The following is a 23,185-nucleotide window of genomic DNA, read 5'->3' as shown; positions in this document are numbered from 1 at the left end:
CAAAGAACCTAGATAACTTGGAGAAGATCTGCATGGAGGAGTGGGCCAAGATAACTCCAGAGACCTGTGCCGGCCTGATCAGGTCTTATAAAAGACGATTATTAGCTGTAATTGCAAACAAGGGTTATTCCACAAAATATTAAACCTAGGGGTTGAATAATAATTGACCCACACTTTTATGTTTAAAATTTATTAAAATTTAACTGAGCAACATAACTTTTTGGTTTGTAAGATTTATGCATCTGTTAATAAATCCTGCTCTTGTGTGAAGTTTGAAGGCTCTAACTTATTTGCATCTTATCAAACCTGCTAAATCTGCAGGGGGTTGAATACTACTTGTAGGCACTATATATATAGGTCATTGACCTAGTACCATCTCGTGTAGAGGAATGAATATATATATATATATATATATATATATATATATATATATATATATATATATATATATATATATATATATTCATTCCTCTACACGAGATGGTACTAGGTCAATGACGCCGGACACAAGGAAGACAGAACCCCTTTAGGCCAAATAAATGAGCCCATCTAATTATGGTGATCATTAGATTGCCATTAATCATTGCCTTGGCTTCGTACACTGAAGGTAATCGCTTTACAGTAGCGATATTTTACAGCCTGCAGCTGCTTTAGACACAGGACGCTGGAGGTAAATCATCCTCTAATCCAAGTTCTATTAAATCAGAGATTCTCATTCAGCTGCGTCCTTCCTCTCGTGTACACTATATATATATGTTCAGTGGATTCCTTTTAATTCCCCACCGTCTTGTTACTGTACTTAATGCAAATGTCCTGAAAAACATGACTCATTCCTGCAGATCGCTGACTGACCGTCGGGCAGGACGAGGACTGGAAAGATTACACTGGATGCTATGTCACGGTCAGAGATTTTCCTGTAGGTCTGACTTGAAACCACAGCAATCATTAGAATTTTTTATAAATCAGAGATATGTGAGAATAGGTAAAATTTTATATATTTGATGGCGAAAATGTCATCTTCGTCACTTATTCCTCCCCCTTTTTCTTTATTTAGGGCCTCAGTATATATATAGAAACTTTTACCACTACCAAAAAGAAGGACTTCAGGAACTAAAGAGAGGGGAAAGGTAAAAATGCTGCTGAAGCTGCTCTACATCAGCCTGTGTGGTGACAAGGGCGAGAGTCAATAAGTCAGATCTACTCTGAATGCGGCATCCAGGGTCATATTTCTGTCCAGCTGCTACACTGATACCTCCACCCTTTGCCGTTCATTGCACTGGTTGCCCATCCACTACAGAATACAAAATGTATTTACCAGACTCGCCCACAAAGCTCTCCACAGTGCTGCATTGCCATACATCTCCTCCCTCTTCTATGTCTACCAACCTTACTTTTCCCTGTCCAGCTGCTACACTAATGCCTCCCACCCTCCAGTCACTGCACTGGTTACTCATCCACTACAGAATACAATATATATATTTATCACTCTACCACAAGGCTTTCCAGAGTGCTGCACCGCCTTACATCTCCTCCCTCATCTCTTTCTACCAACCCAACTTTCCCCTCACAGAATTACATCTCCTCCCTCATTTGTCTACCACCCTATCCCCGCTACTCACAATTATTCTTGTGCTGCACCAGTTCTCTGGAATTACCCCGGATAATCAGATGAATTCACAAAATACACATCAATTTAGGTAGGCCTTTCACATTTGATAAAGTGACTCTTGCTCTTAAAACCACCATTATTTCTTCTCATAACTTGATCCCACTCCCCCTTCAAACACTACTACCCCAAACTCTTTACATTAAGCTACCCTGGCTGGCTGTATCATGTTGCTTATCAGATCAGTCACTTTATGTTTTCTACCACCTCAGGCAATCACACCTCAGCATCTGGAGTAACCTGAGCCAAGTGAAGTGTGACGTTCTCCTCACCTCAAGTCCCAGGAAAGCCTGGACGCTGTTTGTCCTGTCCAGACAGTCCAAGCAGTTGGTCCTTATGCTGCCGCTCTGTGCTCTATTACAAAAAAATCAGAAAACACACAGATGTCATTAGAATACATCATATTGGAGTCCGCAGACACGAAAGGCCGGAGAACCTGTGGAAGTGTAACTCCGGCATGGCTATAAATATAAGAAAAAAAAAAAGATGTCAAGGAGGCGCTCGCTCGAGAGCTGAAATCTTTAACTTACGGCTCTGCAGCTGTTACAAATCTATGACTTTCAGCATGCTTGCGAGTGTAAGGGCATGCTAGAAGTTTTTGTTTTGCAACAGATGGACAGCCACATATTGGAGACCATTACTCGTTCATGTGAAGGAAGAATATAGTGTGTGGGGTGAAGAATATAGTGTGGGGTGCAGCACACCAATGACTAAGCCTCCTGTTCTCAGAATCGCTTGTGGTCCACAGCCTTCAACCCCCATAGATCCTTGTGACATGCCATCAGAAATTACTAATTTACAAGCAGAACACAAACCTGTGAACTCCATCTTTATCCATGGAAAAGAAGCTGCACTCTTCCAAGAAACTGACTACTTTGGGCTTCAGGACGCTGAGGAGTTTCTCGGCTTTGCCACCTCTAACCATCTGATGGTAGTCAAAATTCACCATCAAGATATCAGACACATGTTCTGATGCCTTCAAATGACTCTGAGGAAAAGACAGAAAGTGTGCCAAGTATTAAAAACACATTCACAATGTTAAAGAACTGACCCAGGCTCTACAGCAAGAGTATATATCTCCTGAGTGTTAGCCACATACCTGGAAGGCTTTGCTAAGCATTGCTTCTCCTTCCTTGGACCCAAGAAGATTGACAACCACTTGTCTTCCATAAAGTCTCTTCAGTGTCTGGAAATGCCTTAAAGGAAGACCATGTCAAACTTAGAGGAGTGCTTCCCAATACAGAGAAAACCCTGCTGAACACAGATTTTGGTGGGATCGGTCGACCATCTATTGTGCATGGGGGCATCTCAAACTCCTTCATCATAGCAGACATCGGAGAACTAAAAATCAGGAATGTTGGATTTATACCTCCAATGTGCATTTTATCCTTGCCTCCACATATGCCAAAAATAATAAAGTTTACATCCATTTGCATATCTATATTTAGGTGTACCTTTTTTTTTGCAAGAAAATGGATTGTCCTTGCAACTGTATGGTAGATTGGCTTTGAGCAGCAGCAAAGACCAACAATGTGTTAGTGTAGCAAACCAGCTAAGATTAATTAAATCAAGCAGTCTGTTTTCTTCTGCCTCTGCATGTAAATAGTACCATTCACTGACAGCAAACAGATATTGAAAATGGTGAATGAAATAATGCAGACAGTGGTTTGTAGCCAAAGTTCATACATTCTTTAGAATAAATATAAAACAATATAATGAAAGAGACAAAGTGGCCGAAGTAATAGATCCCAAAATGATTGCACCTACCTGTCAAATGCTGGTGCATTGGCCTCAAACCCTCTGGACATCCTCACCCGGTGAGACCCAACCTTGCAGAAAAGGATTATTAGAATAAGTTTCATTAGTCCAGGAATAGAGACTTCAGAGACTTCACACTAAATATTTATCAGCTATGTGATAAGAGGTCCCTGTGTATTATGCAGCCAATGTTAATGCAGTGGACATAGCTGCTTCTACAGAGTTAATCTGCAAGAAGAGGACATAACGGCTTCTAAAGAGTCAATCTACAAAAGCAGGAAATGATTACCCACTAGCCTCCTCCTACTGCTCTATAATACACAGGAATCCATCTTTCATTGCTTCTTATATAATACTGTTAAGCACCCATACATGTTAGGCTAATATCAGCCAAAATCGACAGGTTTGGCCAACAGTCTAATGTGTAAGGGAGCCTAAGACAATTTAACGTCAGGAAAAATATCGATCTGGCATGTTTGATTTTGGACTGACGATAATACTGCCTTCCAGAGACATGCCGCCACCATGTCAACAGCTCTCTCAGAGAATACAGAAGCACTGCGTATGGTAGCGTCGGCTGAGATGGCTGGTAGCCGAATGAGGTGTATGGCCAGCTTTAAACTTATTACATTAATCTGATAATCTATAATGCTTGATAAAATATGTCTTGCAAAGATTCACACTGCAGATGTGCAGACATGCTGGCAAATAAGTTGATAATATATAATAGTATATCAGAGGGCAATACAGAGATCTCTCCAATGAACTGTTTGTATCAAGGACTGTGACAAGAACAAGGGGGCATTCTCTTCGTTTGGAGGAAAGAATTTCTGCACCAGCATAGAAGAGGGTTCTTCACGGTAAGAGCAGTGAGGCTCTGGAATTCTCTTCCTGAGGAAGTGGTGATGGCCAACTCACTGAATGAATTTAAGAAAGGAATGGATGCTTTTCTTGTGAGTAACAGTATAGAAGGTTACGAATAACAGAATATTATAGGTAGATGGTTGACCCAGCTTGGGGGAAGGAATTTTTTTTCCCTACGGAGAAAATTGGCTTCTACTCTGTGGGTTTTTTGCCTTCCCCAGGATCAACAATGCAGAACAGCTGCACTAAAAATAGGCTGAACTAGAAGGACATAAGGTCTTCCTTCAACCTTCAAAACTATGTTACTAATACTCCAAGAGACTGACATTTTGAACAATGATTCTTGCTTATTTACTGGAATTTTCTATGGCATTTCTATCACTTGATAACCATGCCAAAGGTTTGCAGAAGTGACTCTGGGACTTCGCAGTGGGCAATCTGGCTTTTTGGCGACCTGGATCATTTGGAGTAGATCGGGCTACTCTAACGCTACCATTCACCATAAACTGGGACAGCAGCACAGATCTCCGCTGTGTTTACATGCTGAATACTCCCCGTCTACCCCCTCAATCACACCGTGGTATCTTCAAGCTCAGAAGCAGGAAGTCTCACTTAGCTGTCAATAGGTGGACAGCAGAGATTACTGAAGTAAAAAGAAGATGAAACATAAAACTATTTTACAGACTAAATATGTGTACAAAGTTTCAGATGGAAGTAATAGTTCCTCATTAAAGAATATTGGAAAACTAGTACTCTGCTGTATGCAGAAAGTCAGATTTCAAAACCTCACCTGCAAACCTGGCTGCTCCCAAAACAGTGGCACGGACCCTCGTATTTGTATAAACGACGATACGCAGTCATCGAGGTATATCACCTGCGGAAGAACAAGAACTACCTGCTGACAGCGCTCCTCCAGAGCAAGCAATAAATGTATATAATGGGTAAAGAGAAGGGGTGCGGGGGCTGACCGGACTAATAGGCAAGAGACATCACAAAACAAGTATTGAATAACCATAAACATTCCAGTAAATTAGCAGGGAAGTACTGACATGCTTGAGCAGCCCAGAGATATGGGGACCGTAAAGAATGGGGACGGAAAAGTGGCTGTGATTTTCTTGGAAGGAATCCATGACTATATGACCTTTATGGCATGGCGCTCTGTCCTGCTGCCAGTCTTAAAAGCTGCCATGAATGGAAGAACTTGGTCAGCCACATGGACATCCAAGATCAAACTCACCTGCTCAGTTTCAACGAAATTTGCCACTTGGCCGTTGTCATTTGTGCCGCGCACATTAAACCTGGTCCCGGCCCGCTCACAGCTAAGCCGGGAAACGATGCAAGCCTTGGCCTGCTTGTGAGCGGCATAAATGGTCCTAATCTCGACTCCCCCGCACATAAGACGCAGCAGCCAGTCATCACAATTCACCCCGTAGTGCTTCAGGTGGAGGTGCAGTGACTGGTTCCTGGTGAAGAAGGAAACAAATAGTGGTCGGTTATAACAGTATCAGCCAGCACTAACGCCACGTAAGAAACAAGAAAAAAAAAAGCTTTCTTTACTAAAAAGCCTTTGAAGACGTCTCAAGAGTGTCTCTTTTACTTTGTGAGACAGCAAGAGATTAATTTACAGCAGAAGCTAAATCCAGGCCCCAGGCAATAACCTACAACCTGCCCCCACTCACATCCTCAGGCTCCACTGGGAATAGTTAGGGGGTCTCCTCTCGATAATACAGGAGGACACATCCTCATATCCAGTGGCTGCAATAAACTGGTGAGAAATCCACCTGGCTGCTCTTAAAGTAACAGAGAAAAAATAATAATCTAATTTTCTTTCTGTATCAAAATACCCAAAATGCAGCAGTGTGGCTTATTGGTGACCCCCGGACACAGGCCCCTCCAGGTGCATGCTTCATTCCTGTATGATCACTTAAAGTCCCGGGGCAAATGATGCAATAGTGAGCATGTGTGACCTTCACTTCTATACAACGTGACCAAAGCAGTGATGTCAGAAACCAGCCCCCCATATACTTACCATACAGTGGGGCAAAAAAGTATTTAGTCAGTCAGCAATAGTGCAAGTTCCACCACTTAAAAAGATGAGAGGCGTCTGTAATTTACATCATAGGTAGACCTCAACTAAGGGAGACAAACTGAGAAAAAAAAATCCAGAAAATCACATTGTCTGTTTTTTTTTCATTTTATTTGCATATTATGGTGGAAAATAAGTATTTGGTCAGAAACAAAATTTCATCTCAATACTTTGTGATATATCCTTTGTTGGCAATGACAGAGGTCAAACATTTTCTGTAAGTCTTCACAAGGTTGCCACACACTGTTGTTGGTATGTTGGCCCATTCCTCCATGCAGATCTCCTCTAGAGCAGTGATGTTTTTGGCTTTTCGCTTGGCAACACGGACTTTCAACTCCCTCCAAAGGTTTTCTATAGGGTTGAGATCTGGAGACTGGCTAGGCCACTCCAGGACCTTGAAATGCTTCTTACGAAGCCACTCCTTCGTTGCCCTGGCGGTGTGCTTTGGATCATTGTCATGTTGAAAGACCCAGCCACGTTTCATCTTCAATGCCCTTGCTGATGGAAGGAGGTTTGCACTCAAAATCTCACGATACATGGCCCCATTCATTCTTTCATGTACCCGGATCAGTCGTCCTGGCCCCTTTGCAGAGAAACAGCCCCAAAGCATGATGTTTCCACTACCATGCTTTACAGTAGGTATGGTGTTTGATGGATGCAACTCAGTATTCTTTTTCCTCCAAACACGACAAGTTGTGTTTCTACCAAACAGTTCCAGTTTGGTTTCATCAGACCATAGGACATTCTCCCAAAACTCCTCTGGATCATCCAAATGCTCTCTAGCAAACTTCAGACGGGCCCAGACATGTACAGGCTTAAGCAGTGGGACACGTCTGGCACTGCAGGATCTGAGTCCATGGTGGCGTAGTGTGTTACTTATGGTAGGCCTTGTTACATTGGTCCCAGCTCTCTGCAGTTCATTCACTAGGTCCCCCCGCGTGGTTCTGGGATTTTTGCTCACCGTTCTTGTGATCATTCTGACCCCACGGGGTGGGATTTTGCGTGGAGCACCAGATCGAGGGAGATCATCAGTGGTCTTGTATGTCTTCCATTTTCTAATTATTGCTCCCACAGTTGATTTCTTCACTCCAAGCTGGTTGGCTATTGCAGATTCAGTCTTCCCAGCCTGGTGCAGGGCTACAATTTTGTTTCTGGTGTCCTTTGACAGCTCTTTGGTCTTCACCATAGTGGAGTTTGGAGTCAGACTGTTTGAGGGTGTGCACAGGTGTCTTTTTATACTGATAACAAGTTTAAACAGGTGCCATTACTACAGGTAATGAGTGGAGGAAAGAGGAGACTCTTAAAGAAGAAGTTACAGGTCTGTGAGAGCCAGAAATCTTGATTGCTTGTTTCTGACCAAATACTTATTTTCCACCATAATATGCAAATAAAATGAAAAAAAAACAGACAATGTGATTTTCTGGATTTTTTTTTCTCAGTTTGTCTCCCATAGTTGAGGTCTACCTATGATGTAAATTACAGACGCCTCTCATCTTTTTAAGTGGTGGAACTTGCACTATTGCTGACTGACTAAATACTTTTTTATATATATATCACCTATCTACAGGATAGATATGTTTGGTACACACAATTCCTTACCAGCTTTCTAAAGGCCCTGTCACACTAAGGGTGTGTGCACACGCTGCGGATTCTCCTGCGGTTCCGCAGCGGATTTGGCCGCTGCGGGTCCGCAGCTTTTTTTGCTGCAGTGTACAGTACCATTATTCCCTATGGGAAAACAAAACTGCAGTGTAGACTGTGCGGATTTTTCCGCGCGGTTTTGAAACCGCAGAAAGAATTGACATGTCAATTCTTTCTGCGGATTCCGCTGCGGTTTTCATCTCCTTCATTGAGGAGATGAAAAACCGCAGGGCAAAACCGCAGAGCAATCCGCAGGTAAAACTGCAGGTCTTTTGACCTGCAGATTTACCTGCGGATTTTAAAAAATCCGCGCGGCCAAATCCGCAGCGTGTGCACGTAGCCTAAGCAATATCGCTAGCAATATCGCTGTAACGTCACTGGTTTTGTGACGTTATAGCGATATTGCTAGTGATATCGCTATGTGTGATACTTACCTACAACCGGCTCCCCCGCTGGTTATCGCTGATCGCGCGAGAACGTCCTGGACCATTTCTCGTTGTCAGATTCCTGCTGGGCTTCCTGTGACGACGAGCAACGCGTGGACGCGGGCGGGAGGAAGACAGGATCGCCTCGTCTGACAGATAAGTAGCGACCGCTGCGATGTCGCTGGTGAGATCTGCCTGAGTGGCAGCTCACTAGCGACCACTTAGCGATGCACCAGCGATCCTGACCGCGTCATATCGCTGGTCGGGATCGCTGCTGCATCGCTAACTGTGACAGTACCTTTAGTGTGCTGTAAAATGTGAGGGTCCCACCCGTGCACACCCACCCACCTATATAAAGAGACCCACCAGAAGAAGCGGTTGTCCGTTCTTTGCTCCTGTGTACTCCGGTGAGCATTGAGGCTAAGGTCCATGCTGACGCCAGAGGACGACCACGCAAAGTAGAAACTGCCCGAGTTTAGGACCTTTCGGACTTCTGATATTCGGTCTTCATCTGTTGGGTCCATTCTTAACGTGATGAACTCAGTGGAGGTGACTCGGAACACCTCCGAGTCCTGAATCTTTCCTACGGACATGCACCCAGTGACCACCACCACGTAATGGGACATGGTCTCCCCTGAAAGTTACAAGAAGCACTTGTTAATAACACGTACTGATGACCCTATAACTTTGAGACTAAGAGTTTCCTGCTGGGGGTATCACTTACCAAACTACCTGTCTACTCCATTCTGAAGCTGGAGGCCAGAAGAGGACTCGTGGGGCAATGTATCCCGCTCTCTGTGGCCTAGGGCATTCCTTTATAATAAGGTCTATTTAAGTCTAGCAGTTTAACCCCTTAGAAGCCAATGCTGGCCGCAGCACTTGAAAGTTTAGATAGAGGGAGTGAACTCTGTCGCACATCAGCACCCAGGGGGGTAAAACAAAATGTTTACATTCAAACATATTTCTATTTTTTTTACAACTTACTTTCACATATTTATTTTTGAAAAAGTTAACAGCAGAAAAAATGAAAATATAATTTTTTTCAATTTTTCTTCTAATCTATTCTATTATTTCCAAACACTGTTTTTCGGTGATTACTTTGTATCTCCGTTCATACTGCAACCACACACCCACAAATGATACACCATTTGAAAGGTAAACTTGCCCCCTTCAGCAAGAAAATAGCCAACCAAACCACACATCCACGATTTGATCACAAAATACAGTTTAAACAGTAATTTTCATAACCCTGCAGTAAGGAAAAATGACCTGCAGGTGGCACCACAGTACCCCAAAGTACACTACCACAAAGCTGCTTACAGACATAAAACAAATCCAAACATTTGCCTTGGGGGCTTTTCAGCTTGCCGAACTGCTTGCCCAGCCTATTTTAGCCAAACTGGAGGATTGCACACTTCACTGCAGGTGAGGCACATATGCAAACACATTTGTAAACATGCACTGCCTATTGAATTGCACATTAGCTCCGTTCACTCTCCACCCACACAAACGATACACCATTTGAAAGGTCAAACTACCTGCAGGTGGCAGCACACTACTACGAAGCTGCTTACAGACATCACAAACAAATCCAGACATTTGCTTTGGGATCTTTCCAGCTTGCTCAAGTGCTTGCCCAGCCTATTTTAGGCACATTGGAGGATTGCACACTTCACTGCAGGTGAGTCACATATGCAGACACATTTGTAAACATGCACTGCTTTTTCGCTGACTACTTCGCCCCACACACAAATGGTGAAATCACATATGCAAACACATTTGTAAACATGCACTGCTTTTTCGCTGATTACTTCACCCCACCACACACAAATGATACACCATTTGAAAGGTAAACTTGCTCCCTTCAGCAAGAAAGGGGCCAAACAAACACTTTCATGTTTTTATCACTAAACACAGTTTACACATTCATTATCATAAACCTGCAGAAAGACACAATGACCTGCAGGTGGCACCTCAACCGGAAGACATTTTTTGGCCTCTACTTATCAAACCAATTTATTGTATTACCAATCTACATATATAAATACCTGTTTGTGTTCATCAGCTCATGACATACATTTACATTTCACCAGCTTGCTTTTTCTGAAATTGCCCCCGACGACCAATGTGTGAAAATTTCACACGGGCCAAGCTGGGCATATATATATTAGAAGAAAGATATATATATTTATTTTGTTTCTAAAAAAAAAAAAAATTATATACGATATATATATTCAGTTCTAAGACTTTGTAAAATCAATTAACCCCTAGGGTAAATGCGGTGTTGAAAAAAAAAAAAAAATTAAATGCAAGAGTTGGTGTTTGACACCTTGCATCTCCCTCCCCAAAGGAAAACAAAATTTAAAAAAGTGATCAAAATGTTACACATAGCTCAAAACGATAACGATCATTGCAAGAGCTACAGATTGCCAAGCATAAAACGAGCTCTCATACCTAAACGGAAAACTACAACCAAAAAAATTAAAACCCATAACTATTTTTTTTTTATAAACAAAGTTTAAAAATTGTCGGAATCTCTAAAATATTAAAAAAATATATACTTGTCAGCTATGGCAGTAATTGTACCGATTTGAAGAATCATGCCACCACGTCATTTTTACTGCACAAAAAACACAATCAAAATGAAAAGCGAGGAATAAAATGGAAAAAAAAATGTACTTGATTTTATTTATTTTTTAAACCCCCCACTTGGGATTTTTTTTTTAGCCCATTTCTTCAGTAAATTATGTAGGAAAATGAATGGTATCTTTCAAAACTACTACTCGTCCTGAAAAAAAAAAGAAGAAAAAAAAAAGAAGAAAAAAAAAGGAAAAACAAAAACACAAGCCCTCACATGGCTAGGTAGATGGAAAAATAAAGTTATGATGCTTAGAAAAAACAAAAATTGGGAAGTGGTTGATCCGGCCCTTATACAGAGAGGGATCGCTTTATTATAGATGTGAGCCAGAAATAAAAGTTATCAAGCCAAGTCCAGTATCTCTTACCGAGATTTAACCGAAGAACTCCCAGGAGGCCGTACGCGTCCATGACTTTACTGTACGTGCTCTTAATGGCTTCTTTTTCTGCAGAGGCTGCAAAAGTCAAGAATAGAAATCGCAGGAGTTAACCGGCAATGTGTAAAGGAAACCAATAAACTGCTACAGTAGGTTTATAGAACACATCTGGAAATCGCTTGACTAGCAATTCCACACTACATCACTTTCATTGCAGCCATATCACCACCCGCTCTCCTGTATATACATCGCCCTCTACATCCAGAGCTGCGGGACCGCAACGTAAACCCAGTGGACGGCTCTTACGTAAATATAGATTTGGTGAGGTTTGCGCTGTTACACAGAAGACGGCTGTTATCAGCGCAGACACAACACATGGATTTTCCAGGAACATCACCCTGGCAGGATCATCAATCTGGACTACTACAAATATGCAACGCAGCTGCTACAACTCTTATAGTAAGACACACCGGAAGCTGCCAGCACTATGTGTACCGTGCTGTACATTAGCTGCCAGCGACCAGTGCGATTATCTGCAGTTCTACAATTTCTTGCACAACATTCCAAGCAGCCAATTTCTTCCCCGGCATAAAGTGTTAGAAGAACCTCAGCGCTGAAGAGGGCAGAGAAGTTGGCTCAAGAGTCAATATGTTTATTTTGACCCGGCATAAGAAGCAGAACAGATATCGGCCAAGTTATCGCACGGTGCCTTGTAAAATAATATCCCCCCAATAATACAGACCAGCATCCAACCCCATCTGTCACACTGCATCCACTTGTCGCCCCTTTCCTCCTCTGTACTCAGGATGGATTAGATGCTTAAAAGACAGAGAAGTGGCAAATTCCGACATAATCCTGACAGCTGGAAACATTAGGACGCTGGCTGCGAAATACCTGTAATGTGGCATCTGGGACAAAAAATACTACATGAAGAGGTACAGAACCAGGAGACTGAAACTCTATACCAAATCCAGAATTGTCACTCAGATCTGTGTCACTTTTTTTTTTTTTGCGCTTGGCAGAAAAAACAAAAACCGAAAAACACATTCAATGTGTTGGATCCAGTGTTTCCCCATCTCAAGATTCTATCCCGGTATTTAGTAGGTGTAATAATGTTAGCAAATCCCTCTAATTAGAAATTTAGTATAGTTCTTCTGATTCGCTATGTCAATAACCCCATACGCAGGCCATTGTAGTAGCTCAGGTATCCAAGGTTTACAACCACTCATTTTGACAGATAGTTGTGTGGTCACTCCATGGATACGTAAGCTACTGCAATGCCCTGCACATGGGGTAAGTGGCATAGTGAATCTGAAGAACTACACTACATTTCTAATTGGAGGTATATGCTAATATTATTACTACTAGACCTCCTACATATTGGGATAGGATGAGAATACCCCTTTAAACATCTTTGATCTGTTTGTCCATTTTTACCATTGATCTCATTAATTTTTCTTGTATGGAAAAAAATTTAAATAAAAAGCTTTTCATACCTGTTGAACACACACAATAAATATATATTTTTATATATATATATATATATATATATATATATATATATACACATATACATACATACATATATACATATACACACACACACACACACACTTCTCACAATTAGATTATCAAAAAGTTAATTTATTTCAGTTCTTCAATAAAAGAAATTAAACACATGTTATAGAGAGTCATTACAGAGTGATCTGTTTCACGTGTTTATTTCTGTTAATGTTGATGATTATGGCTTAATGCCCCGTCACACTAACCTAGCGAGATCGCTGTGTGTGATGGGGATCAGCGACCGGCCCCCCTGCGTGTTATCGCTGACCGTGCTCGAGCGGCCGTTTTTTGATCGCTGGTCTCCCGCTGCCCAGCGCGCATCGCTGTGTGTGACAGCGAGAGACCAGCGATCAGCAACGCTGGTTGCTAATGTAAACATCGGGTATCCAGGAGCCGCAGCTCCTGGATACCCGACGTTTACATTAGCAACCAGCGTCTAGCGTCGCTGGTCCTGATCGCTGGGGATGTCTGTGTGACAGCTCACCAGCGATCAGCCTAACGATGTCCCAGCGATCCCATCATGTCAGATTGCTGGGACATCGTTTAGTGTGACGGGGCGTTTACAGCCAATGAAAACCCAAAAGTCATTATCTCAGTAAATTAGAATAAACTAAAAATATCTGAGAAGGCTCCTAAGCATTTAAAAAGGTCCCTTCGTCTGTTTCAGTAGCTCCGCAATCATGGGTAAGACTGCTGACCTGACAGATATCCAGAAGGCAGTCATTGACACACTCCACAAGGAGGGGAAGCCACAAAAGGCCATTGCTGAGGAAGCTGGCTGTTCACGGAGTGCTGGATCCAAGCAGATTAATGGAGAGTTGAGTGGAAGGAAAAAGTGTGGTAGAAAGAGGAGCACAAGCAACCGGGATAACCGCAGCCTTGAAAGGATTGTTAAGAAAAGGCCAGACAAAAATTTGGGGAGATTCACAAGGAGTGAAAAAAAAAAAAAAAAAAAAAAAAAAAAGTGATTTTATTATGGGTCTCTACGTAAGTTTACATACGGTACCTTCCTGCAAGAATTTGGCAGACGCTCCCATCAGCTGTGAGGGAGGTGTCACGTAACCCAGGAAGCCTAAATACATTATCAATTGGCGGGATTGTATTACACATTGGAGCTTCGCGCAACTAAATCCAGGTGACACCAAGGTTGGAGATCACTGTACTCAACAACATGGAAGCACACACAGACGATAGGACACATTCGTTCTGACGTCTAGGAGAAGACATTGCAGTAAAACAATAGTCGTTCTATAACTGCAGAACTACAACTCCATTAGGACACGCTGGGAGTGGTAGTTTTGCAGTTGACGCCGTCCTAAATCTCAACCGTCGCCACTTAAAATCTGAAAGGCTTCGCCGAGTTGTGCTAGGCCGCAGCTGAGGCCTGTGCTGCCATGGCAACCGAGCAGTAATGTCCTGAGCCACAGCGAGTCACTATAGGAAATACTGGTGACCACAAGGACGAGAGTCACCAAAGATGGCACCAGAGAAAGATGCTGGTGACACCACTACTCCCATCAGGGGGACGCCTTCATTTTCCAAATGGTGTTTAATCAAGGCTGCCCCATTTTTTTTCTGTTCGTGCCTTCAGCTATTTAACCCCTTTTTTTTTCTCTATAGACATTGATGCGGTACAAGTTGTACAATTCACTTTTCCATACAATGTACTGAAAAACAGGGGGGGGGGCGGGGGGAAGAAAGTTATAAGGCACATGAAAAATACACAAGTAAGCCTTTTTTTATTTTTTGCATAGTGAACTGTCATTTTGCATTGATACAATACTTTTTTCTGGATTAATTGCGGCCAATGAAATAAATTAAATTATGAATTATTATTATTAGTAGTTCTCTGACTGTAATTATGACAAAATCAAATTTATGATTACTTCTATTTCTTACATTTTAGGCTGAGAGCAGACGGAGTTTTTAACCCTGCGGATTTTTCCGTGAAGAATGGAAGAAATCCGCAGGTCAAATGACCTGCATTTTTCCTGCGGATTTCTTCCATTTTTCCTGCGGTTTCCTGTGGTTTTTGTGCGGTTTTCCACTGCGGATTCCCCCCTGCGGATTTGGAGACAGGGGAGGTGGAAAACCGCACAAAACAAGTAACATGCTGCGGATTTTGTACCGCAGGAAAACTGCGCGGAAAAATCCGCAGCGTCTGCACAGCGGTTTTTTTATTACACTGATTTTAAGGCTACTGTACATCACAATGCGGATATGCAACGTTTCTGCGCGGTAAAATCCGCTGCGGAACCGCTGCAAATCTGCATCGTGTGCACACAGCCTTAAAATTTTAGAATTCGTACACGGCAGAGACAGATATTGTACTAATATTAAAAATTTTAAAAAAATGACATTTTATTTTCTTTGACATTTTGCCACAAAATTTGTAGTGTGTGAATCCGGGTTGACATGTTGAGTATTTGGCACAGATTTTCTGCACGTAAAATCTCTCCACATTTTACATTATATTAAAGTGGATAAGGTCTCACTCTCATACACATTCTGCAATTTTTTTCATTTATTCTTCATGTATTTTTTTGTGGGGGGGGGGGGGGGAATCGGAGCAGCAAATTATATTGTGGTCCTTAAATCCACAGCGTGACAATATCTGATCTGAAAATGCACCTCTTTTGGTAGGAATCTTACCAATTCATTCCAATGGGAACCATAAATATACAGGTTAAAACTCTGGCCTGGTAATTTTTTTTGGTGCTTTTAAATTTAATTAAAAAAAAAAAAAAAAAAGAAACCCCATATAAATACATGAAAAAAAAAAAGGTGCGGATTTTAAATGAAGAAATGCTGTGGATTTTAGTTTAGAGAGCTACACTTGTATCTGACTATCGTGTAATTTTACGCACCCGGGCTGGTGACAAGTCTAGAAGTCAAAAAGTTGACATGACCTTGGGTACGTGGTGCGGCACCGAATAAATAATCCCGGGCGTGAGGCGAGATGCATGGCTGTGTCAATGGCAGCTACCCGTACATAAAGCATTCATGAGATTTATGGAAACCTCGGAAGAAAACCCTCAGGGGAAAGAAAGGCAGCGCGGTGATCGGTACAAGACCTATGCCGCCATTGATAATGGGATTACAATGTGACCAGGCAGCTACATACAATGATGCATGGATCACTTAGCAGCGAGTGTCACATCAGCTCTTTCAATAAAAACCGAATGGCAGCCAAGACAGCAAGCGAGGGACTGCCAAGGAACAAGCATCAAGATATCGCTTGTGGACATTTACATAAAGAAGAAATAGCAATCAAGTAGTCAGGCGGTGTCAGAACAGATCCTGCAGGAAGCAACATGGTCGCACATCTTTGCAGATCAGAATCTCCCCTGCAGAGCGTTTCGGACATTAAGGAATTGCTATTTATGCAATTTTCTAGCATATATATATTTCAATTGCTAGTGCTTGCTGTCAGTGAATGTAAAACCTTTAACCCTTTACAGATCAACAACTCACGAGTGCCATGGGGAGCTGCATGATGAAAGTGAGGCGGCCATGGAGCTCTTCATTTGCGTCTACAAGGGGGATGGACTGCGTTTCATATATATGTGACCCCCCCAGCAGCCATCTTGCCATTTGATGATTTATGATTTGGGAATAACCCTATGCAAATCCCACAACCTGATCAGGAAAAGTTTTATTTTATTATTTTTTTCATGAAAAGAAGAATTTTTCTATTCACCAACAGCAAGCAGAAATCACAAAATAAAAAAACTGAAAGCCAAAGAATATAGGAAATGTGAAGAATTCATTAGATAAGCATTTTTTTTTTTTTTTTATAAAAGTGTAAAAATGGCTTTGGGGGGCACAGAGTTTTCTCCTGCAAAATCCAAATGAGAAAAGTGCCAGCTATTCGCCTCCAATTATGTCCAGACATCTATGGACTTTAAAACCGCCTCAATAGGCAACGTGTCATTTATTGAAGTATTTTCACATGAAAAACACAGCGGTTGGTGGCAAAAAAAAAAAAAATAAAATCTGCAGGTAAGTCAGGGTGTGATGGTAGTTGTGGTTCACAGGCGATGTTGTGCTCAGCAATATATAGAGGGGGGGGGATATGCCCGCAGTATCTGTCTGGTGAGGACAAGAGAACATGATGCACAGACTGGCAGCGACGGTGTGCAGGCGGGTGATCAGCAGACAGTGCAGCTCGCAGGGTGGGCACACACCGCCTGGCATCACTGCATCTCTGCCATCTGGTCATGTACAGCGATCTGCGATTCTGAGCAGATATCATGTATACAGCGGCTCCATAACGCAGGACAAGCCGGTCTGCAATGTCCACTGAGCCAGACATCGGCCCAAACCAACGTCACATTACTGTCTACATATATTACCGGAGGTGCACAGTGGGGATTTTATTATTATTCCTGATAATAAGGTGTAATTGCCCAGCACTGCCCCTATATAACACAGAAGCAGACACCCCAGCTATGTGACAGTATTGCAATGCACAGGCCTGTTGCGTGCTGTATGGAGCATCTTTAAAGTGTCCAGTCATTTACCATGGATACGTTTATTTATCTGGTGTAGATGCCGCTGTTCTCCAGAATCCGGCGATGTTATTCTTCTGTTCCTGAGATATGGCCCCCTCTTTGCTGTATATAAAACTAGTCTTGTTAGCCAACTAGGCGTGTGGATCACTAGATCACAGCATAGAATGACAACGCCCACTTGGCAAAACATAACACAAACTATTTTATATACAGGAAGAGGGGGGTATATCAAGAATGGAGAGGAGCAGGAACATAAGAAAAACATCACCAGATTCAGGAGAACAGCGTCATTTACACCAGGTATAAATAAAAAAAATTAAATTAAAAACGTATAGCAAGTGACAGGTCCTCTTTAAGGCTGTTTTATGGGCCCATAGGCGCCCAATGTGCTCTTGTATAGTGCCTTTGTGAAGTTGGACATCATTTTTTTTTTTTTAACTGGAAATATTGAGGTAGAAAATAAATGAGTAAATAAATATAATACTGGCATCCATGCCTTACAGCCCATATACATAGGGACCAGATTCTAAGACTGTTGGTGGCAGGGCTGTGGAGTTGCCATGCCACAGCGCCCCCCAACTCCACAGCTCCCCCAGCTCCACAGCGCCCCCCCCCCAACTCCACAGCGCCCACACAGAGTGCAGCACAGATTCATCTGAACTAACTGTTGGTGGCAGGGCTGTGGAGTTGTCATGCCACAGCACCCCCCCAACTCCACAGCACCCCCCCAACTCCACAGCACCCCCCCAACTCCACAGCACCCCCCCAACTCCACAGCACCCCCCCAACTCCACAGCACCCCCCCAACTCCACAGCACCCCCCCAACTCCACAGCACCCCCCCAACTCCACAGCACCCCCCCAACTCCACAGCACCCCCCCAACTCCACAGCACCCCCCCAACTCCACAGCACCCCCCCAACTCCACAGCACCCCCCCAACTCCACAGCACCCCCCCAACTCCACAGCGCCCGTGCATCAAGTGCAGCACAGATTCCTCTGAACTAAAAGCCGAGATCTTTAGATAAGGAGCAGACATTTATAGGACATGTTATAACTTTCCCAAATTCTTATGAAAACATTTACAGCCCATCCTGCACTGAACTACTGAACCCAATTTATTACATATTTTAGGAGTCATAGTTGGTCCATTTTATACCGACTCCACCAAAATGGACACCGACCCGCAGCCCACGTCAATTAATGAATCTGGAGGATCTACTGAGCGTGCGACGCCATGCTCCTCGGCAGAAATGCTAGGAGCCTCGGTGATAAATCTTGTGCATCCTGCCTGTATATGTATATTGGACAGGATTAATACGGTAATCCCATTATTTCTAGGAGAAAACACAATGGATGGAACATCTTAAGAGCCGGGGTCCTTTGTTCTCCATTCATTATGACTGATGGCTGTACTCTGCCATCTTTTAATTCACAGGAGGGACAAAGGGGCCTCGTTCTAGTGACTGATGAGGTCTCCAGAAATCCGCCACGTGTTACCTCTCCTGAAGACGTAGCTGTCACACAACCTATTCACCCTGTTACAGATTTCTTGCTTTCTTTTATGCAATGGAGTGGGTGCGGGTGTACGGATCAAGCTCAGAAGCCAGTGCCCCTTGATACAGAGAAGGTGCAGACTGCAGCCGGCAGCTGACACTAGCAGCAGCGATCAGAGGTCGCGCCGATTGACTAAATAAATGCCTCCGTCAATCACCGACAGTGGCATTTAAGCGGCTCAATGTCAGCAACCAAACAACGTAAAAGAAAGTGAAAAGTTTGTAACAGTATTAAAAAAAAAAAAATCCTGTACTTATATCTGGTGTAAGATCAACCCATCCATATTAAGAAAAAAAAAAAAGTTTACTTGTAAAAGAAACACCATAAAAAAAATGTCATTCTCTGCAAGGAGAAAACGATACCCCTTGGATCCCAGTCAGACGCCTCTCACACAGCCAAACCAGATCTCACACTTTGCATTGATGAGGGGCAGTACCCCGAAACACCGTGTTTGCTAATTGAGATTAAAGATAAAGGCCAAAACCATAGTCACTGTACAAGGCCCGTTGAAGGGTTGACATTGAGTTATAGGATTGCTAGTTCCTATAGGTGGCCCTAGAGTTCTGAAGAGACAATATGCATAAAAATATATTAAAAAAAAAACAAAAAAAAAAAAAAAAAAAAACTTTATATCTGATGTAAGTCCGACCTATAAAAAAAAAAAAAAAAAATATATCTATATATCTATATATATACTTGTAAAAGGAATACCATAAAAATTATGCCCCTTTTTTTGTTTCATCATCTCCCCAAAAACAGTATGAATAAAAAAGTAAGGCAGCCCGGTGGCTCAGTGGTTAGCATTGTTGCTTTGCAGCTCTGGGGGGTTTACATACGTTTGGTGGGTTTCCTCCCGCACATCAAAGACATACTGATTGGAGCTCACAATCTGATTTCCCTATGGGGACAGTGATGTCGTCTGTGAAGGGCTGTTGATTTAATGCTATGTAAGGCGACATTCACACACTGCTTTTTTTTCCTGCAGACAAAACCTGATCTCTTGCCAGTTAAAATAAAGGAGGTTTTGATGGCTTTTTTGCTGTTTCTTAGGATCCCAGAGTACAGCTTGTTTCCATCATACAAGCATGAACAATACAAGGCACCGATGCAAGATATAGGTGAAGCCATAAAACATTTAATATTTAGTGGAAAGATGTATATCTTTGTACCGTGTTAGGCCGGTTTCACATTTGCGCTTCAGGGCGCAGCGACGGCCTGCGCACGGCTGCCGCTAAGCCCCGCCTCTTCCGGTAGCTCCGCCTCCGGGCGCATGACGCTGCATGCGTCCCCTATCTTTATCACTGAGGACGCAGGCCATGCGCAGTATGCGTTTGGTGGCGCCTGCGTCCTTTTGATGGTGCGCCGAGCGCAACCAAATTGCAACAGGTTGCGTTTGGTGCTGGTCGGCGCACCGTCAAAAGGACGCAGGCGCCGCAAAAAAGCATACTGCGCATGGCCTGCGTCCTCAGTGATAAAGATAGGGGACGCATGCAGCGTCATGCGCCCGGAGGCGGAGCTACCGGCGGAGGCGTGGCAGGGGGCGGGGCTTAGCGGCGGCCGCGCGCAGGCCGTCGCTGCGCCCTGAAACGCAAATGTGAAACTGGCCTTAGCCAGTAGATAGAAGAATATTCAGAAATGAGAGTCCTCAGTGGTTGATACCTTTTAATGGCTAACTGAGAAGATGGTGACACATTGCAGCTTTCCAGACTCCGCAGGTCTCTTCATCAGGCAATGACTAATACGAAATCTGAAGTCACATATTTATGCACAATACAGCCTAGAAAAAATGCAATAGATAAGACAAGTGACGTGAAGCAGAACTATCAATATGGGAGAGGGAGAAACATAAATATTGGAGCAGTTCATAGATAAGGAGTCTGGATGTTTTTGTGGGAACATCATAACACATTAAGGCCCCGTCACACATAGTGATCTCGCTAGCGAGATCGTTGCTGAGTCACAATTTTTTTGACACAACAGCGATCTCACCAGCGAGGTCGCTGTGTGTGACAGCGATCAGCGACCGCCCCCCTGCCTGTATCGCTGATCGCTGCAGGAAAGCCCCGGACTTTTTTTTGGTCGCTGGTCTCCCGCTGGCCAGCACGCATCGCTGCGTGTGACAGGCGGGAGACCAGCGATCTGCTGGCAACTAACATACACATCGGGTATCCAAGGGACGTCCGTCCCTTAAATACCTGATGTGCACATTAGTAACCAGCGCGCTGATGCAGGGAGCCGGTAACTAAGGTACACATCGGGTTTCTAAGTAACGCACGCCCCTTAAAAACCCGATGTGGCCCTTAGTTAGCAGCTTCCTACATCAGCGCGCTGATAACTAACGTACACAGCGACACCGTGCGCTCGGCGTCCCTGTGCTGATCGCTGGTGAAGCTGTCTGTTTGACAGCTCACCAGCGATCATATAGCGGCTCACCAGCGATCCTGACACATTGATCTCGTTGTCGGGATCGCTGGTGAGTCGCTATGTGTGACTCCAGCCGTAGGAGACCCCAATCAAAGAACAATAAAACATCCAGCCTCCTTATGTATGAACTGCTCCAATATTTATGTTTGTCCCTCTCCCTTAATGATAATTTGTCTTTTCTATTGCGTTATTTCTGTGCTGTATTGTGCATATATTTGTGACTCTTCAGATTTTGTATTAGTCTAGCCTGATGAAGAGACCTGCGTAGTCTGGAAAGCTGCAATGTGTCACCATCTTTTCACTTAGCCATTAAAAGGTATCAACCACTGAGGACTCATATTTAGAGGAGAAAGTTTTTAAATGTGACTCTTCTGAACCAAAAAAAAAAAAAAAAGTTCACAGACGTTCATAAAAAAATACACAATTGCAAATGTAAAAACGGCGGAATGAATAGGTTTTCACATCCTGCTGTACCTGCAGAAACGGATGGCAACGTCCTGCACCAACTCATTGATTTCTAGGGGTGAAAAACCGCCCAAAGAATTGATGCTGCGGTCTCCCCAATTCCGTCAAGAATAATAAAAAAAAAAACACCAAGTGCGTGCACGAGATTTCTGAAGTCTCATCGCTTTTGCTGGGGCTGTATCAAGCAGCTTTTAACTTGCATAAAAAAATGCAGCAAGTGAACATAGCCTAAATCAAACAAAATCAGTGACGTTTTAGTGATATTGCTAGCGATATCGCTGTGTAAAACCCCCTTAAGTGAGGAAAACGAATCCGGTTTTGTTATAATCAGTGGCGATTAAAGTGAACCTGTCAGCGTGTTTTTACACATGGAAGTACTGGTATGGTTGTATAGGTGCTTGCCCTCCAATAATTCAATTGTTTTCCTTTTTTTTTTTTGGGGGGGGGGATCCAATGTGCCAGATATGAGAAATTAGCGTAGAAGCCGTATGCAAATCGAAGCTAAAAGTGCACCAGGGCCATCTCATCTCATGACCTTGAGCTGCTTCTTCCAAGTGCACGGACACACGCCTGACGCACTTCCAGCCTGATTTACATATGGAGATATTGATAAAGATGGGGCATGTTGGATGTGAGCATGCCCGATCCTTACTTCCTGCAGGATCAGAGACGTCTGTCGGCCGCTCTGTACTGAGCACACAATGACGCTCGGCTGATGGCTGAGTGTGCGCTTCTTCACCATTGGATATCGGAGGCATCGTCCTTAACGCAAGGCTTTATCGATCGTAGCAGCATTTCCCGGGAGTCTCTGATCAGATGCAGCGCTGCGGTGCTGTGGACGGGGAAGGGGGGGAATATTTGGCCTTTTGACCTCTTGCCCAATCCTGTACAGTACATCAGTCTCCAGCAGAAGTGCCGTCTGGATATGAGGAGTAATGGCACAGCGATCACGGCACATTAGATGATTAGCAGCCATTATGGGCGGGGAGCGTTCTGCACCTGGCCTCAGGCTGCACATAATCCTGTATAAAGCAGGCGAACACCGCTCTGGATGGAGGGGCCGTCTATGCCCCCGCAGAGTTATGTACTTCCCGTGGAGGGTCTCCAGGAGGCCAGAATAATTATTTCTATTAGTAAGTCATTACCTCCCGACTCAGTGACCTTACAGGAGATCTGCGGCTTCCTCCCACTCGCTTCCCTCCGTGTAGG

General features: G+C 43.5%; 1 protein-coding gene across 8 annotated transcripts in view; it reads right to left on the bottom strand.

Annotated features, from left to right (window-relative positions):
- LOC141097395 (synaptojanin-1-like) overlaps positions 1–23,185 on the bottom strand; it is a 236,399-nt gene that overhangs the window by 206,823 nt on the left and 6,391 nt on the right. For all 8 annotated transcript variants that reach the window (XR_012233941.1, XM_073584532.1, XM_073584535.1 and 5 more), the window contains exons 3-10: positions 11,446–11,532; positions 8,807–9,074; positions 5,526–5,751; positions 5,079–5,162; positions 3,434–3,495; positions 2,766–2,862; positions 2,482–2,654; positions 1,939–2,020 (exon numbers count right to left, since the gene is read on the bottom strand). Coding sequence is in view for 7 of the 8 variants with exons in the window: in XM_073584532.1 (XP_073440633.1) it covers positions 1,939–2,020; positions 2,482–2,654; positions 2,766–2,862; positions 3,434–3,495; positions 5,079–5,162; positions 5,526–5,751; positions 8,807–9,074; positions 11,446–11,532 (1,079 nt within the window). In the remaining variant the exon portion in view is untranslated. The remainder of the gene's footprint in view (positions 1–1,938; positions 2,021–2,481; positions 2,655–2,765; positions 2,863–3,433; positions 3,496–5,078; positions 5,163–5,525; positions 5,752–8,806; positions 9,075–11,445; positions 11,533–23,185) is intronic.

The sequence above is a fragment of the Dendrobates tinctorius genome, unplaced genomic scaffold, assembly GCF_039654945.1.
Source record: "Dendrobates tinctorius isolate UK_male_01 unplaced genomic scaffold, ASM3965494v1 ptg000084l, whole genome shotgun sequence".
Taxonomy (NCBI): domain Eukaryota; kingdom Metazoa; phylum Chordata; class Amphibia; order Anura; family Dendrobatidae; genus Dendrobates; species Dendrobates tinctorius.
This window is presented reverse-complemented; position numbering and strand designations above follow the sequence as displayed.